Source organism: Dendroctonus ponderosae, unplaced genomic scaffold (assembly GCF_020466585.1).
Source record: "Dendroctonus ponderosae isolate FM_Combo_2020 unplaced genomic scaffold, Dpon_F_20191213v2 Dpon_F_20191213_11, whole genome shotgun sequence".
Classification (NCBI taxonomy): Eukaryota; Metazoa; Arthropoda; class Insecta; order Coleoptera; family Curculionidae; genus Dendroctonus; species Dendroctonus ponderosae.
The window spans coordinates 6,306,883-6,326,401 of record NW_026017213.1 but is presented as its reverse complement, the minus strand read 5'-3'; the positions used below and the strand labels follow the sequence as shown (position 1 = coordinate 6,326,401).

Below are 19,519 nucleotides of genomic sequence, written 5' to 3'. Positions count from 1 at the left end.
AAAAAATCATAAATATCACACAGTGATTCAAGCAGCTATTGCCGAAACGTCCTCGAGAACTGTTAGATCTAGTTGAATGTGAATAGTTCAATATTTCCAGATTTTTGTGCACCGCCACTAATGTAGCATGGAACCATTTAAAATACACAGAGAAAATCAAATGAAAGTACATAACACTTGGCTCTCTATGCGTGTCATGTCTACCGGATGATTTTCACCTGCAAACCGTTTGGATGTTGAAATATGTGAAATCAATGTCTTAAACTCTAAACATGTAGAATTAATCAACAGAAAAAACAAAAAGCTTAGAGCAAATAAAAATAAATAACATTCATAATTACAAAAGACTCTATGAAAAAAACAGAATTAAAGATATCATTTCTTTTTCCCAACACCTACCTATTAAACATCTTAAAAACACTTTGTAACTTATGATAATTAGAAAAATTGTGCTGTTAGGCAAAAAATGATTGTTATATGCGTTTTATTGTCTCCAGTCGATGCAGTCAACATTACCATAAACACTATGCCTACATATAAAGAAAACGGGCATTTTTTCTGTTAAACATCTACAGACTTAAGCTACGTTACGCTAGGAGGCACTTTAATGTTTTGGTTTACACATACTGGGCCAGCCATCCATGTTGATTAATCCAAAATTATACGTAACCGATTTCAGTCACAGTGAAAAATTTGCTTTGTTTTAGTCATCAGATAAAGATTTGAGCCTGTTAATTGCACGTTGAAAGCACTTCTGGCCACATATGAAAAGTAATAAATCACAAGTTTTACCATCCAGAGCCTTTCTTTGCTAACTGAAGGTTTACGTTCCAAACAGTGCTGCATAAAGATCTAACAAAACACCTAAATAAAATTTTATTGTATTTAAGTTAATCACGTCGTCTACACTACCTACGATTGTACTTCTGTATATTATTAGAGTTTTGATTATTGTTTGGCTTCATTCAAAGAAGCAGTTATTACTATTGCGCTCTGAAGCATAAAGAATAGAGTTCAAGTTCAAAGCTTTGTTAGCACCAAGTTGCACGTCGAGACTCCCTTACATGGTGGGAAAGAAACCCATAGAGACCGGCGGAAATACCACATCACTGACCTCAACTTTGGGCATGAAACAGTCATGTACTGTTTTCATGTGGTTCTTCATCTTGTCCGGCCTGGAAAACTCCTTCGAACAGACCGGACACGGAAAAACTTTCCGCTGTTGCCCTTCGTGGTACAAAAATGCGTGCCTTTGGAAACTGTACTTGTTCTTGAACGTTTTGGTCACATCGAGCTTGGCACATTCCGTACACTGATAGATTCCTTCGGTTATCGACGCATACCGAAACAGATTCAACCCTCTAACCGACATTTCGGTGAGCTGCTCAGCCGGATCTTGGCATTGTGAGGTCGCTCTACGTCTGATCCGTCTCTGTTTCGTCGGTCTGTTCGTTGGCGCGTTCATAGCTATTGTACTGGTCGAACAAGTACTGGTATTGTTGTTGTTGTTCAACACGCTATCCGGAGTGCTTATTCGGCTCGATTCCGGAGTCGCTTCGTTGCTTGTAAAGTCGGATTTTCCATCGAATGTTTCGGTCACCTCCACTTTGGGTGTGAGCAGCTGTTGGTGCGTCATATTTTGAATATCTGCAACAATAAGAAAGAAGGAGGTCAGCAGAGCTGGGAATACCAGGAGACTTTAAATGGAAAGTAACGCAACGAGCTAAAAACGTATCTACAAAGTGCTCTAATTCATCCGATGCATTCTACTTATTGAAAAACGCTCATCAAAGTATCCAAATCAAAGCAAAAAGCAAACAGCAACTTTAACAGTTTTTAACGTATTAATTTGCAGTCCAAGTCCTAAGAGACTTTCTAGGCGACCAGGAAAATAAGATCCACACTCCAGACGCCTTGAATAATTTGTAATCCAAATGCTCTCGTAAAACGTTAGCAAAAGCTCTGGTCGGCAAAGGAAAATTTTATAATACAAAACTGGTAGATTTATGAATATTACAACTTGTTTTACAATTTCAAAGCATTTGCATGGATATCAACAAATGAAAAAATGAGCCTTCTTCTCATTTATAATGAAAATGTTAACAACAAATGAAAGATTGAAAGCGGTTTTTATTCGAAAAAACCTACAAGTTCTGTAAATGAATGAACCCACAAAGTCGTGAATTTGGCAAATTAAACGAAAAGTGTAGCATTTGGATGTTAATAATGACGATTTAATTATCTCTAAACACAAAAAAGCTCTCTAAGCACAACAGTCGAGACAGTTTCTGAGCTGAAATTATGTGGCTCTCAAAAATACAAGACAAATAACCCGAAATTGGTGGCAAAATAAGAGACGCAATTGAAAAATGTGCTGCTTAAATTATTCAAAACACCGCAAAAAATGTATGAACGGAACTGGTTTGACGACAAATATGAGAAAAAGTTGAGCAATCAGCCAACGAATTCCGGGCGAGCAAAATTCCGATTGCAGGACACATGCAGCAAAATAATGAACTAAAAATCAACAACAGCATATGAAGGGGAAATTGTTTTCAAACCTTAAAAGCAACCTAAGAGCGACTAAAAATCGCACAATAAAAAACTCAAGAGAAATATACAGATCAATCAAGAATGCGGAATAACAAAGAATTGTGTCTGAAAAATTACCCCAAAATAACAAAACAAATACCCTTGTTTTCAGACAGAAACAAACAGTCGAGGTTCAGCTTTAAAAACCTACAAAAACTGTTCTTCAAAAAAATCCCCATTTATACTGCTAGAGCCATATCTTGAGTTAATGCAAAGAAATGCGATAATAGTTATTCGCCCACTTTATGTACATATAGAGAAAAAACAGAAAATAATCGAGATAGCAAAGCTGCTTGAAAACATCGACTGCGCAAGTAAAGCGGTCTTAATTCATTCAATAGATAGATGTATAGATTTTAGCATTAAAAATTATCTACTTTTATCATCCCTTAAAAATATGAAAAGCCAACAAATTTTAAAAATATAACTAAAGCCTACTAACTACTCAAAATACAAAAATACGAAAAAAATAAATAAACCAAATAAAATAAACTAGCTTTATTTGCTCAAAAATTGCACATCGTGTAAAATAAGTGCCTTTAAAGGTAACCAGTCAGTCCAGTTCAATGCAGACAAAAATAAATTAACAAACAAATTAAAAATATATTGCAACTCGTTCAGTAGTACTACTATATAGGAAAAGTTACCTTAAATATCTTCAGTCCTTTCGGTAAGCATAATGAAGGCAAGAAAATGGATTAGGAAAATCTAGATACGCATACATATATAATCAAATAAAATAAAATAAGAGAACTAAAACAATGGCATATATAATAATATAGAAACTTAAAGCTAAAAGTGGAAATTTAACATTGCCAGTTCATTATACATAAAACAGTTCTTTGGGTGAAAACTAGCAGGTTTCCTATACCTACGCATTAAAACATAATTAACTCCACTTAGATTGCATTTAAAACAAATTAAACAAACCATTAATGATTTGATTTACATTCTTTAAGTTCCGGTACGGGTTATTCGGCCAAATTGATAAGGCAAAAATCGACATCAAGGCCGAAAGCACAACAACAGTAAAAGGGGGTACGGATCCAAGCGAGAAAATGATGTTTGTTTAATTTGTTTGCACTAGATTAGTACAGTCTCAAATTTCACACTTATTGCGTCGATAACATGAACGAAATTCTCAACAATTCTCTGGCTTATCAGCCACAAATATGCAACTAAAAAATTTATAGAACCAGAAACGTTCACGTTTGGGGTTCGAATATAACGATTAACTTTTTTAAATCCTCATTGCTCGGTCTTGATAACGATTAGACTCTCTAAAAGCACACAAGGTTCAATTTTCCAACTAACAGTCGATTATCTAAAGCCGCAGGATCAGATTTTTTAAGTTTGATTCGCAGTGAACTTTAATAATCATTGGTTAATTCACATCCAAAGTGAGGTTGAAGATGGCTCAACCACAATCGAAGAAAATATGCCAACCGAAACGTTGTTTATAAAGCATTTCCAAATCAGTACACGACCATTGATGAGTCGGTTCTCCATTAAGTCGATCATTAGAGTCCATTTGAGCAGTCTTAACATCAACAAGAATATATACAGACAAAACCTAAATATACTACTTAATACAGTAAACCCTTGTAAATTCCCCATAATCAGCTATTAACTTTAAGACCCACTACTTATTATGTACTTATATGTACTTAGGCTGATTCAAAACACCAAGCATTAATTTATCGTTATTTGTTAATGTTTAACTAGTTTCCAGTTTGAAAAGTTTCCAACTTTGCTGTTTCAGTTTCCTTCAAGAATCTACAGTTTCAAAAAAATACGTTTTGTAAAAATCTCCGTTCAAGGGCTCACCAAACATGCGAGCTGACAACGTCCGAGTCTGATGTAAAAACACAAAAAAAGCCCACCGAATAAACGTTTTGTCGGTTTCACCGCTTAAACCAGCAGAGGAAGTTAGTGAAAGCCGTATGAACAGTTTCAGAAGAATCACCTTATCAAGCCCCAAGAGAGAAAGGGAGTTCTTGTAAGGCAAGCTTGTTGGTTAAAGCCCGTGTCCCATGCATCCGTTTGTACGATGATACGATGGTACGAAAGTGTTTCTATTGGTTGGAGATCGATACGACGACGGACGAATTGACAGATCTCCAACCAATAGAAACTCTTTCGTACCATCGTATCATCGCACAAACGGATGCATGGAACACGAGCTTTAGACCGCTGAAGATAGAAGATTCGCCTTAAACCCCAGCTGCTTGTAAAAAAAACTCCTGAGCCCAGGACTCTTCCCTACCCTACTTTTCCCCACATTTGAAGCCTTTCCTGTGGGACTTCAAGACAAACTGAGCAGATTTGCAATGGCTTTTGTGGGTCACTTTTGTTAAGGCACGTTTTACCCACACTGATGACAAGTGATGTGTTTTGAACCAGCCTACGCTATTGACTATTGATCTGAGCATGTGAGGACAATGTAAAGATCGTCCCCCAATAAACAAGTCTACAAAAATATTTGGATTCTCTAGGGCAACCCTAACTACTAAGTCTCATCTTCGAAGGCACTTAGGTAGCAATCTGCTTATGTATTATCTTCAAATGGGCCAGCATGTTGTCCTTTCTGGTGAAATCCTTGCAACACACTGGACAAGTGTACATTTTCACGTCCATTTTGTGCGAGGTCATGTAATGGCGGCAAAAGTTGCTGATGTGGGTGTAGACGCGATCGCAGACCGTGCACCTGTACAGGTTGTCTTTCTCCCTGATGCAAAAGTCCCGCGCTGATTTGTCGGGATCTGAGATCTTTTTTGAGTAGTTTATGTATCGGCAAACGGGCCCGTCGTATTGAGGATCGTCCACGATTACCTCATAGTTCATAAACTCGTCAATGTCCACCATCGGTCTTTTGAGCCTTTTTGCAGTAGAACTCCCGTCAGGATCCAGCGGTAAACCATTGCCGTTTGCAGGCTGTTTTGAGGCATCTGGAGGCTCAGAGCGCAGCTCTGAGCCCGGTTCAGCTTCATCTACTTCCAGATCAGAGCTGGAGTCGACTATTTCGGTAGGAGGAGGAGCCGGTTTCGGCTCCACCCGCAGTTCAAGCGGCTGATGTTGAGGCGAAGTGAGCACGGCCGGGTACTCCGGCCGGGAAGTGTAAGGCAAGCCGTACTCTTGATGAAGTGAGGAGTTGAAATTGATGCAATGCACGTTGTTGTTGTGCAACACTGGCTGCGGATTTTCAGGTGTGGCTGAAATCAAATGAAGAGCCTCGTCAGTGTGCAGAACAGATGAAAATAACGGCAAATGCAAAACCATCACCACCACGAGTAACACGTTAGACTAGTTAAGGGAAAAGCTATAGGGAATGGGCCGCATTTACGGGTAAATGATTTGGGTGTTGGTCGACACTACGATCCCAATGCCTCATTCCTTACACTCTTCCCTTACTTATGTTAAATTGAAACAACTCACCTCTCAAATATCGATGCGCAGTGATTTCTCACTTGACAGCACTATAGCTTTTCCCTTCACTAAACTTTGAAACACTAGATTTAATGTTACGGCTATTTCGTGTTTCTCCATTGGGTTACGGAAAATCGAACGCGAGTGTGACCAGCGCGCGCTATTTTGACTTGGCACTCCGAAAACTTTGCATTAAGTTGGCTTAAGTTAAGATTTGTTTGCTTGCAGTTGCAACAATTGCAAGATGAAACTAACTCCAAAGAACCGGTAGTCAACCGAGCAGCGATTCCGTTGAAAAAAGGGTTTCATTCGAAAAAGTTTGCATAGAATTCAACTTACCAACGGGCATATCGTCGGAGTTCCGCCGCTCGCTAAAACCCTCCTGAGAGGTTCCAGCTACGGGTTCGTCTTCCTCCTCTTTAACTTTGAGGCCATCCTCATCCTCTTTGTTGGTACTGCCGTCGGAGTTGTTTCCTGTAAAACCGTCCATACCCATTTTAACTTCCAGCATTTCCGGACTACCGTGAACTATAGAGTCCTTGGCCTCCGATTCGTCCCCGTTAGAATTGCCCGACAACCTTCTAGGCCTACCTCGTTTCCTCTTGGGTTGCATCAGGTAGTTGCCCAGCATGTTCATGGAGCCGGTGGCAGCAGCAGCAAACCGTTTGTTTTGCTGCTGTTGGATACGTTGCAGGTTGGGGATTTTCGCGTTTTGCTGGCTTAAGGAATTGGCGATGTTATCGCACTTTTCCTCATTCACCTGCAAATGCCCGTGTGTAACACTCAGTCCGTCCAGGATCCCACAAAAACCCACCTCAGTCAAGCCCTTGATCCTCAAGCTCTCGGCCACTCGAAGGAAATGCGTCAATCTGTCCTGATCAACACTGACCTCCCCACGATACATAAAGTCGAGCAGACACTTCATATCGCTGTAGGGCACGTCTTTCAGGATAACAATCGGATGCTTGTCCGGATGGTTCATGAACAGGCCTTGGAAATAAGGGCTGCAAGCCGACAGCACCATTTTATGCGCCCTCAGCAGCTGCCCTTCAACGGCCAACGTGACGTCGACGAAACTTTCGTCATGCAGCAGCTGATCAAAGACTGAGAGGAGATTGGACTGATGATTGTTCCAGCGCAGGCAGAAACGTTGTGTGGCCATGCTGGCGGGTGCGGTAGCCGCTGGAAGCGGCTGGTTGCAATCTGGTTGGAAACTGTAAGGTGGTGCGGACATAGGCAGGTCAGGCGGAATTTTGGCTGCTTGGTTGGACACTGCAAAAAAATGCTTTTCGTTAGGAGTTTCTCTTTATATGCGCTATGAACTGACACAGAAAAAAATTGTGAAAGAGGATGAAAGGAGTGTGTTTAGGGTTTGCTCTAGATTTTCGCACACTTCAAGCTGCCCTCGTAAATGTATATTCGCCTGTAGATAATGATGGATTAAAATACTTGGCAGCCTTAATTGGTTCAAGTGGCGAGCCTGGAAGGATGGGGGTATTTCTGATAAAGATTTGCTGAGTTCGTGCAGTCTTGAAGTGATTGCTTGATTGAGCGCCCAACGCGTTTCCATGCTGGATGATAAAACCGCCCTGAAATTTTACGACTTGAAATGATTAATTGCGCTTATCAGGTCGGGTTTTTTAACAATGGTGCCATTACGTTTTGTGGTTCTGTCGATTTCGAGCTGTTTACGCGACATTTCGATAAGCAGCGTGTTCAGCCAACGGCCATAATCTGGGGTTTAAAGATTGCGAACTTTGAGAAACTCGAGCGGGTTTGGGCTCGAGGATGGCGATCACGCAGCATTTCGACAACGAAAACATCCAGTCAAAATATGCGATATTATAGCCTTTTAACAAGTAGTAACTGGGCGGGTTTCTATTGTGTTTAATTTGGCTGGTCTGCTAACCTTGGGACGACGTTTGCATATGTAGCCGCAAATGAAAAGTCATCTCGTTAAGTTAAACATGCTCGATGCTGTGATGGTTTCAAGCGCGATTAACGATCCTAGCTAGGCTAGGCTAGCGAAATATGATGTATTTTTAATAAGTTCGCAGTTTCTCAGTCTTTTTCAGATCTTAGTACTTGCAAAACTGATTTTGAGCAATCACGCAAGTGTTTGGTAAACCATTGATTAATTAAATTAAGTCACCATACCCAAAAAACATGTTTACTGCCATTAAGCAAGGTCTTCCCACCGGTCAACTCAAACCAAAATTGTCGAATCACGGTCTTAACAGTGCAGGAAATTGTAAAATTGGCGATAATACACACAATACATGTGAAGCTGAAAAACTGCACCAGAAAGGGTATAGTCGAAAATAAACCTGCTAGCACGTTTAGCAGCATGAAATAGCGTCAAAATCCCCAAACTTCAACTCAATAACATCCGAAATATTTATAAACCCTTGTTGTGCGATAAATATTCAAAAATGCTTAGTTCGACCTGCTGGCATCTGAAGGCTGCGAATTTTGCACAATAGGGCTGTTTATAAGTGAAACTGTCCATGTTTTGTCCTGCAGTTTTAGCCTTTTTTACAGTTATGGAGTGAGTTTGGGTTTAGTTAGGAAAAACCTTACAATACAGTAAAATATCCACTTATGGCACGTCTAATGAATCCCATTATAATGCAAAAAAGTAAAAAGTTTTGACTCTTTTGCTCACAAGATACATTTTTCTCCGATTTTCAATATTGAAAAATCGAAAGAAACAAATGTTTCATTGTTTCATGAAGATATAGAGGATTTTATCCGTGCCCGTTTGGAACATAGAACATCCAACACTCTTTTGCTCGAAAAAAAATAAATTTTCTATTGATTTCAAATTTTTAAATCACGATGAGAAAACAAACTGTTTGTCTATCTAGTGCATTTTTAATATTCAAAAAGATCTGCAAAATAGTGGATTTATAGGAGAACATGCAGGACACTTTGGACAGACTAAAATTTGGACCTCACAACAGGCTTTTGCTCAGGACAAGATTAATTTTTCTCAGATTTTCAATTTTGAAAAAGCAAAAGAAACAAAAGGTTTCGTTGTTTCAAATTCGTTTTTGAAAATTCGGGCAATGTTCCAAGATAATGAAGATAGAGACGTTTTTATCCGTACCCGTTTGGAAAATATAACGTTTAACACTCTTTTGCTCGAAAAAAAAATCAATTTTCTATTGATTTCAAATTTTTCAATCACGATGAGAAAACAAACTGTTTGTTTATCTAGTGCATTTTTGATGTACCAAAAATTCTGCAAATTAGTGCATTTATAGGAGAACATACGCGGGACACTTTAAAATTTGGACCTCACATCACTCTTTTGCTCAGGACAAGATTAGTTTTTCTCAGATCTTCAATTTTAAAAAAGCTAAAGAAACAAAGGGTTTCATTGTTTCAAACGCGTCTGAAAATTCGGGAAACTTTCCAAGATACTGAAGACACAGACGATTTTATCGGTGCCAGTTTGGAACAGAACGCCCAACACTCTTTCGCAAAAAAAAAAATAATTTTTTATTGATTTCTAATTTTTAAATCACGGTAGGGAAAGAAAGTATTGGTCTATCTAGCGCATCTTGAATATGCTGAAAATTCTTCAGGAAACAGAATTTCTAGGTGAATTTGTCCGGGGCCAATCAAAACCTTCTATGCCTCTAAACCCGATGGATTTCTTGGCCTATTAAGTGCTGCCGCAAAATATCCTTTACACGATTCTTAAGTTGCTGATGAAAAAACTATAACAAATTACATTTTTGACACTGTTTCTCCAAAACGATTGGAACAGAAATTGGTTCATTCTTATCATGAGGAATCTAGTTTTCTCTTGCGACTCTGTATCCTGTTCAAGTTTATTTATTTTCCACGACGGCCAAAAAACCCGAAAAGCTCAATATTGCCTGCATGCATTAAAAAACTCTATAATGTACACGGCGTCCCGATAAAAAATAACTTTTTTCGATCAATGTCTCAATCGTACTAAAATCCTCTCAATTTAGCTGCCAACGCATGGTTCGCTTGCATAAAAACTCTAATTTAATGATGATTCAATTTTAAACACTGACACAAGACCGTTTAACACTACCCTAACTACATGCGGAATTATCATAAATTAACATGAATTGACCTTCTGCAAATATCTCATCAACTTGCAGATTTGCAATGTCTCCGATAAATTAAATATTTTCAGAAATGTGGTCTGTGTGTGATGAAATTCTCCCATTCTTACGGCTCAAATGGTGAATTACTGCAAAGAATATTTCTACAAAAGTTTTAATTTGTACTTTGATTGTTTCTATCGTTCTAAGAAGCAATGTAAAATGCATCAGCATTCAAGTAGTAGTTAGGAAATACATGTTTATCTTCCTGGGGCCAATTAGTTAGTTCTGGCGGCGCACGAAAGCCAGAAAATATATACCGATTTCATACAAGAAATCTAGTTCAACGGGCCGCCAAAGTTCCATCTTGCATGTGCTCTTGCGAGATTCGCGCTAGCAAATTAACCAGTATTAGCCTTAAATGCTGTATTTCCTGTACAAAGGTCCGTTTTCTTGTTTAATTTGCGTTTTCATCGCTGGCTTTGCCACTTTTCCCGCTTTAGTTCGCAGAATTCATTACCAATCTTCAGCAGCAAAAAATTAAGGCAGTCAGATTTTTTGATGCCCCTTATGCATAACTGGGAACAACTTGGGGCGCCTTGGAAACTTCTTCACTTCTCCTTGCTATCAACAGGCGTTTGTTCCCAAAAATAATGCAAATTTTTGTAGCYCTCTTTGCTCGATAAATRCCGATCATTAGCATGATTGTAAAAAAACGCATTGACACTTCCACATGTGTGATGAAAGGAACCATCTGGCCTGGTCTGGCCTGGCTTGCTAAAGACTACGTTAGTTTTTTTAATGCAAAAATTGAACAGAAGTAGAACGCAATGTCTGCATTGACTTCCTTCCTGCTGATCASCTGCTCCATAACAAATCCATGCAAAGAACGTTCAAATCCTCGAATGAAGCGGTAAATGCAGTGAAAAGTGCGGACAACGAACGCAAGRAAAATGTGAGTAATTAGTTGGAACAAGCCCAATAAAAACGCAACCTAGAAAGAGAAATGCACATGACTAGAAGTAATTAACGATGTGCATAGGAAGAAATCCACACTAGGCGCTCAATCCGAAAGCGATTAAAGGATGTGGGTAATTTCAACGTTTACAATTAAATGGGTCATGAAGGCAGTTATTAACTGAACGTCTTATTTATGCGGAGCTTAATGATTCCGGTCAACTTTACGAGGGATATCCGTAAGCACGAATGCGAAACCACCCAGGAGTGAGCGTTAAATAATCAAAACCCTGAGGAAATTTTCTCGCCATTTAATGTGCTGCTGCAAATAAATAAATAAATAATCGTTTTCCACCGAAATTCAATATGCTTGGCATCCATCAAGCATGGCGCAAATTTTCGTTGCATTGGTGTCATTAATGATGATTCCCCAACTGGTTTTTTAGCGCGCCTTCAGCTTTGCAATCGGGTTTGCATAAGAGAAAAAATCTGTTTTGCTTCGTTTGGATAAAAATTAAGAATGGCTTGAAGTGCGGTTCTTACCGAGGAAACCAGCTGAGAAGTCGAGGATGCAACTGGTTGAAAAAATGTATTAATTAAAATTAACAAACTATTATAGGAATAAAGGGCTGGACCGAGCCAGTAGACCCTAAACCAGTTTTGCACCCATTGGTCCTCAGCAGGCTTTAATTTTTATTGCTCGAAAACGGGGAAAAAATATAAAAAAATTCTTGATACCTTTTCTGTTCCCAATTGATCATAAACGTAGAAAAGAGTTTGTTTGCCCAAAACCAGTAGCGCATATGTTTTTAACTTAAAAGTATCCGATGTATATTAATGTGTTTTGAGCAGCCGGCAACTCGGATACTGCAACGGTTCGACTTCAATTTTTTTACGCAAAAACGGGGGCTCGCACAAAAAAATTTCAAGAGACCTTTTCTCCTCCTAACTGATGATAAAATTGGAAAAAAATACTTTGCGAAAAATCAGCAGCGTATATTTGTTTAACTTAAAAGTATCCGATGATTAGTGTTTTGAGCAGTCGGCCACTGGAATATTGGCAACGGTTCGACTTTTATTTTTTTACACAAAAACTGGGGTTGCACAAAAAAATTTGAAGAGACCTTTTCTCTTCCCAATTGATCATAAAAGTGGAAAAAAGAGTTTGTTTTGCCAAAAACCGGTAGCGTATGTTTTTAACTTAAAAGGATCCGATGTATATTAATGTGTTTTGAGCAGTCGGCCACTCGAATACTGCAACGGTTTGACTTTTATTTTTTTACTCAAAAACGATGCTTCGCTCTAAAAAATTTCTAGAGCCCTTTTCTCTTCCAAATTGATCATAAAGTTGGAAAAAAATCAATCATCAATTAATCAATCAGCGGCGTAGATTTTTTTTTGCTTAAAGGTACCTCATGTATATGTTTTGAGCGGTCGACATCTCGAATACTCTAACGGTTCGAATTTTATTTTTTGACGCAAAAACGGGGGGTTGCACAAAAAAAATTCAAGAGACCTTTTCTCTTCCTGATTGATCATAAAATCGGAAACTAATTTTTTGTTTCTAAAAAATCAAGAGTTTAACTGTTTTTGAATTAAAAGAATCTTGCACGTGGCAACTTTTGAGCACATCAAATTTCATATCCTTCGAAAATAGCAAAATCGTGTTTCGTAAAATCAGATTTTTGTGATAAATCAAAAACTTCAAGAAATTTATTTTTTGCAAATTTAGGGCCAAAAACAGATCCAGAACAAAATTGTGACTGCTCAAAACGACACTTTTCAATCCTTTTAGGTCGGTTAAAACGTTGTTTTTAGAGAAATTCTTAGATAACCCCACAAGGAAAATCCAGTGGATTTAGGTCAGGCGATCGGGCTCGAATAAATGCTCGTTAGGATCGGGGAAAATAAAAATGTTCAAGAATTCACTTTTGCGTGGATTTTGCCCGGCTTTCATTGTTCTGCAAAAATGCGATTGCATCGACTCCCATCTTTACCAAGTCAACCACTTTTTCTGGGGTTTCTCAACGTAAAGAAACGAAAACTTAATGCTGTTAAGTACTGAACTGTTAAGATCAATTAACTGTTAAAATTCAAGCTTTTATCGGACAAATCATCGAATTATACTGGGTTACTGAGATGGAACGTAACGGTTGAATATCGCTTTAAGATGTTAAAAGGGAATTTAGGCACGTTGAAGCCGCAAAATAAGCTGGATTATTTGTAATTTTTTTTATAGATAGATAGATATAAATGTAGGTTATCCACGCGTTTGTCATATCGAGGCTTCGACCGATTTTGAGTCTCCCCAAGAACGGCAAACTTTACGCATGCTCGACATGGTTATACATTTTAAGTTTACGAAAGTACCCTTTAAAAACTAACCACAAATGCGCCGTGCCCCATGCGTATAAGCACATGCCTGGAAGCATGGTTGCCGCTGATAACGATTTAAAATCGACATTAAGCATAAGTTAAAGCAGTTTTGAATGAATGATAATTAAACAAAACCGCATTAAGTCTGCACCTAATGGGAAACATTTTCCGAAACACTAGAACTAGCCTGAACTTTTAAGACAAGCCGAAGATAGAGAATAGAGAACACTTTTCTACTGTGATGTGTGAGGTAGGAAACCTCCAATGGTGGAGATGACACCTTAAGACGAAGGATTTAGCCTGTATGTGTGTATGTACGAGTGTAAGAAAGCTGCAGATCAATATGGCAAAACTGAATAGTGGATTTTTCGCTTAATTGGAGATTGCAATTGGTGTTGAGCGTGAATGTGGGAGGCGCGCTGTTGAAAGTTGAAAAAACCCCCTGCCTGTTGGACGTCAATTGACGGCAATTTAGTCCCTAGTAACAACAAATTACCATCAAGGGCGTAGATATTTAATTGAAGGCTTCCCCCTAGAAAAAATCTAGCGGCGTCGCCCCAGCTTTAAACAAACAATTGGAGATCAAGGCTCCGGTGAGCAGCAGGAGATGCGCGCTTGGGAGCGGCGCATGTTAGACTTGGCAGTAGGAAAATGTAGCCAAAATCCGATCGAAACAAGCGAATTAACCGGATTAGGAATATGAGCAACAGTCGGGTGGTGACCAAGTGAGCACTGTTCAAGGTAAGAGCTGGCACGGCTCATGCATAAGAAATGACATACCTACATGCGAAATGGGTTGAACATTTGGTAAGAAAAGCTGAAGGTCTTGACGATTTGATTGGATTCACACAGGTGTTGCAGAACCAACTGAACGGAACTGCGTTACATCACAGTCGAAGCCACAAGCTCAAACACACGCGCCACACTGAATGATCCGATCGTGGGTAGTTGGGGTCTACCCCTGGTTCAACGCCATCTTTAAATTTATTCACTTGGGCGCCTACCAACCAGTTTGCGCAACCCTTTTTCACTTCAACAAATTATTCCTGATTGAAACGATGACGCCAGCAAGGCAAAAGTGGGTGTAGTTGAGAATCCTGCGGGCCGCACAGATGGGGGTTCGGATCTATTGATTATTACGCATCTATCGATTCGACGTTCGGGGATGAAACGCTGCGTCCGCAGGAATAGACTCATTAGGCCGCCTGCCGCTAATGGTAGGTGGGGAAAAAACGCTTGTTTACCTCGCAGTGGCACCACAACAACGAAACGAAAAAAGGGCAGCAGGATTTAACGAAAACCACCACGACACTGTTACAACGCCATGTCAGCAAATGCGCTGTGTGTCCCTGCGGACGCTGTTCGGCACATATCGGGGTTGTTCGGGGTACAAAGAACCGCGAACTCTTTGAATCTTTCAGCGCATAATCTCGACGGTTTTCCTGCTGCGCTCCGCACACTGTGGAAATCACCGTTATGGCCGCGCAGTTGGCCGTTTTGCCACAACGATGCCAGCGCTTTCATCCTGCGGCTCCGCTCGGTCAGTCCGGCAAAATTACCCGATTTGTCTTCTAAAAATAATCCACTATTTATTAGTCTATTTTGCTTTTGCCACTCTCGCACCGCAACATGTGGAAGCCCTAGACTGATCTGCGTGCTCATCTACGTATCTCAGTTTCACTTGAAACAATGCGCATCGTAGAATCATGCTAATGTGGAAAACTTTTACAAACCTATAAAAATCTCCATAGTGTTGCCAGACTGCAATGTTCACCCAAACGAGTCGAGGGAATTTCCGAGTCCGAATAATTTTGCCTAAGTAAAAACGTTACAACATTGCATTTCGTTTAGTTTTCTTAAACTGCAAAAACTATTATATAAATACTGCGTCATCTAAACCTGATTTTCACCATTTTCCAAGTGTTTTGCGGCAATTTTTTGGACAAACCAAGTGACTAAGTGTTCTTAAGGGCAAACTGATCCTTTAGACGCATGTTTAACTTAGCTAATGGAATTTGCGGGTTTCTTCCGGATCTTCGTTAAAACGTCTAAATCTAACAGAACTTCGTTCTTTTCTACCTGAACCGCGACAATTTCACCCGTAAAACAAAAGTAAGATGAAAATCTGCCTGACAATGGCTGTGTCATCTGCACGTCGTAGTCTCGTAAGTTTTCGACCTAAAGACCCAAACATGAAACATTCGTAAACCAGGATTATTTTGCTTTCTGATAAAGCGCGTCGTTTTACCTAAATAAAATTAAAATCCCACTAAACCACAACCTACCGGGTGAGCAATAATAATAATGTTTTCCAGGGAAAGACAAATAGAAATCGCTCAAATGCAGTCTAAACATAGAGGCGAGATTACCGTATCGCCGATTGCGTCCATGGCCTGTTAGTAATGACGTCTTCAAGCAGTTTTGGCAACAATCTACTGACCAAAACAGCAGTAAAAGGGCATTTTCAGCGCCTCTAAGTAATTGGAGAATGAATAATCGGCCTCTTTGCATCTGAACAAACCGGCAAAAAATGTTCTCAGTTGGTGCAATTTTTAGAAATGTGGTTCTAATGGGCAGAATGATTCTTTAAGGTCACATTCTACACCCGAACACCGTGAAAACCCCATGCATTCCGGCTGAAAAATGTCGTCTCTAATTTACTAAAGTGTACTTTCTCCCCAAATAGGTATTCGATTGTTTTCAGTGGGAGAATTCCGGCTACTTCCAGCATATTTGTAAAAAATCGCAATTCGCTCTCAAACTATTTTTGTTTTTCTTTTAATAATATTGTCGCAATATTAGACACTTTTTAATTCTGGGAATGTTAGCCGTTTCTTGGCAGTTTTATTAGGTATATCATCTGGTAGCTACTGGAGGTTCGACCCTGATTGATGACTTTTTCGCACTTATCGGAAACCCCGTCGGTTTCAGAGGCTTAATGGCATAATTAGTTTTAAGAGGATTAAATCCTTCAACCGATGATGCAAAAACATTTAGGGTGTTCCAATTAAAATAAGCCACAAATTGGCAATTGAATTTTAAAAGTAAAGTTTTAGGACAACCAGTAAAAAATCACTTTGGTATACAGGGTGTTTGGTAAGTGAGTAGATGCATTTGTACAGGAGGTGATTAAGTGTTAGGTGCCTAAGTATAAAATCATATATGTATAGCAAAATAATCGAAAATAACGTGCACTATCACCTATATACATACTGTATATGTATATGAGCACGAAATTACAAATCACTCGCAAATAGGGTGTTTTCATTGTATCAAAAATTCCTACAAACTGAACATTAATCTATGGTAATATGTATATATGAAAGATTAAATAAGTTTATACTATCTATCCATTTCTATTTTGTTAAATATTTAATAAACAAATTCAGCTAAAATTCAAATTCTTCATGAATCTCTGAAACGCAATCCTATTGGTTGTGACGTCTCTGGTCATATAAATGGCGGCTTGTTTACGTTCTGTGCATAGTGTTTAGTTGTGTGGTTGTGTTTCATTAATTATTTTGTGGATTTACATAATTTATAGTTTGTGTTAAACTAAAAATGGCTTCAGAAGGATTCCTTGAAGGGTCAACAAACAATTTACCATGTGTACATATTTTTATGGTTACCGAATTTTTAAAAAACGATGAACGCTTTAATTCAGCCGAATTTAAGGGTGTCAAAGCAGAAGCGTGAGTAAAAATCCGTAAATTCATTATTAGTTATTCTCTCCTTGATATACTAATCTGTCTGCATTGGTTTAAATTAGGTAAATGATATACAGAACTTCACTTATTCAACTTAACCTAACTTATACACATGGAAAGTAAAATGAACTCTTAAATTTGTATTTTGGGCATCACGAGAACAATATGATGATATCGGATATGTGGAATTGAAACGCGAGGATTCTTTGCACTATACAAAGTAGAATTTGCCCAGAACACAAAGTACCATCAAAGGCATATTCTATCTGCCTCATCATTAGCTTTTTGTTAGTACTTTCAATAAAATGATCCTCGCAACAAAAAAACATTGATTTTGATTTAGGAACACCACGTCTAGCTGCTTTGAACCGTAAAACTTTACGTGCATAATCATGAGGAACGGTTGGAAAGAGTTTGTTTGGAGCACTTATTGAGGCATCCTGGCACAAAACACCACTTATATAATCAATAAAATAATGATAATCACAATAAATGAAATAACAAAACAAAGCTGCGAAAACAACAAAATAAACACGAGTCACTTTGTTGATATGACCTGCTACGTCACAATCGGGATAGGCAACCGACGATACGGATTCGGCGTTTTTGGCGGAAAATATCTGATTTGAATTTCAATTCGCTTTGAAATTATTACGGACTTTTTTGGCAAAAAAATTATACCAGTGGAATGTTTGCTATAACTACTTTCTATATATCAACGTTAAAAAAAAAGTGAAAACACCCTATTCTGAACATTTTCGAAAATGTTCAGGATGAACTAGCAGTTTTAAGAAAAATGGGAAGGATGCCATAACGGCGCGGTTTAAAAAATTGATTTGTTGCAGTTTTCGAACCTGCCCGATTTGGCCCCTGGTGAGTTTTTCAAAATAGATTGTGCATAGGTTTAATCAGTCTGACTAGCGTCTATCATGCAAACATACATGTTTTCCAAGCATGAGCGGAAATTTTGTGCTGGGGGCAATATTTGTTTATGGAAACAAACGGAAGTTCTAAAAACTACTGAATTTTGTAACACGATGGGAGGAGGGAGGAGTTAATGGGGAGTTTTCTGGTGTATCAAAAGGAGACGCACTATTTCGCAGTTGAAATTGAGTTCAGGGTGATTGTTTGATGAGAGGCGAGCCAAATGTCGTGCAAAAGGGGACAGTAGTGGCAACTCGGCATCGTCGCCCGTTTTCCGCGAATTCCTCCACCCTATATTTTAATAATAGCCAATCTATTGATATGAATGAGGTCGCGCACGGGCAGGACACCATTTTGGAGTGTTTTGAAAAATTCTCCCAGCCGGGAGAAATTAGTGGAAAATCTGGATGGGGGGCGGAGTGTGAACCCGCTTAGGCAATCGGGGACCCTCGGCCGATTATCACTTTGCTATGGTGAATTGTGGGTGATAAAGGCAGCGGAGAAGTGAAGTGTTGGAGGAGTGAAGGATGCGAATTTAAAATTGCCGGTGATGTCATGCGCGCGCTTTGCGGGGTGTCCGCGCAAAATCTCAAAGTTAAACACTTACGCAATAATTCGTCCTTGTAAATTTCCCAGTAGTGTCGGCGTCAGCCAATTGAAAACTCCACAGTTTATTTATTGAAACACATCCAAACACAACATGATGCAGTTCGGGTTGAGCGAAAGATGGCAGGATCGCACGGCACTAGCTCGGGGGTACGACCGGGCTCGGGGCGCAAATGAACAAACGGAGTGAAGCAGTGGCGCACACCCTCCCAGTAACTAAGTAGAACTCGCTCGTGCCCCGGCGCAACCCGTGCTGAGGATACCACCACCACAATGCTCGAGTTAACCTTGGAAATCGTGGATGTCTAGATGATCAGCTCGGTTGTGGGGATCGCGGGCGTTCAGTCAAGATTTCCCCACATCTGGCCGACTAGATTTTAGCTCTCACATCGAGGGCTTAAACAGTCGCTCAGTGAAGTGACCGTAGGCGTGCGCTGGTGGGTTTCAAGCAGTGCCCGTTTGGACTGCGCCTCGAAATGGGGATACACGTGCACGCTATTCGCCGGGGTGGTTGACCCCCCCTTGAAAAGAGGACGACTTTTTGACTTCTCGTAACACTTTCCTGCCCGTATCGCCCGCTCGCCCGCCATGCTGAGGGTGCACTCCATGGTAATCGGCACCTCGTTTACCACACTTTGACTCTCAGATCAAATTTCGCATGTCGGGGCAACAGGTGAAAAGTTGGCCGATGTCATCGTTTTCCGCTATCATGCACCCATCATCCGCGTATACACGGTGTCTCATCGGGACCCATCGCAATTTATCCATGCCAAACTAGGTCTGGGTAACTCAGTGACAGAGATCTACCGATACCATGCAGATTTCTACCGAAAAGTAACAAATAAA

At 39.6% G+C, this 19,519-nt stretch overlaps 1 protein-coding gene across 9 annotated transcripts in view; it reads right to left on the bottom strand.

Moving 5' to 3' along the window:
* The window catches only part of LOC109537593 (protein tramtrack, alpha isoform), a 22,574-nt gene extending 3,299 nt beyond the window's left edge, over nt 1-19,275 (bottom strand). For 2 of the 9 annotated variants that reach the window (XM_019904387.2, XM_019904392.2), the window contains exons 1-3: nt 18,675-19,274; nt 6,833-7,290; nt 6,358-6,778 (exon numbers count right to left, since the gene is read on the bottom strand). In XM_019904387.2, coding sequence (XP_019759946.1) covers nt 6,358-6,778; nt 6,833-7,252 — 841 coding nt within the window. In that variant the 5' untranslated portion in view covers nt 7,253-7,290; nt 18,675-19,274. Of the gene's footprint in view, nt 1-469; nt 1,648-4,772; nt 5,805-6,357; nt 6,779-6,832; nt 7,291-8,175; nt 8,332-14,216; nt 14,614-14,680; nt 15,113-18,674 lie in introns of those variants that run through there. The other 7 variants (XM_019904393.2, XM_019904394.2, XM_048662421.1 and 4 more) reach the window with 7 other exon arrangements.
* Between the last annotated feature and the right edge of the window lie 244 nt (nt 19,276-19,519).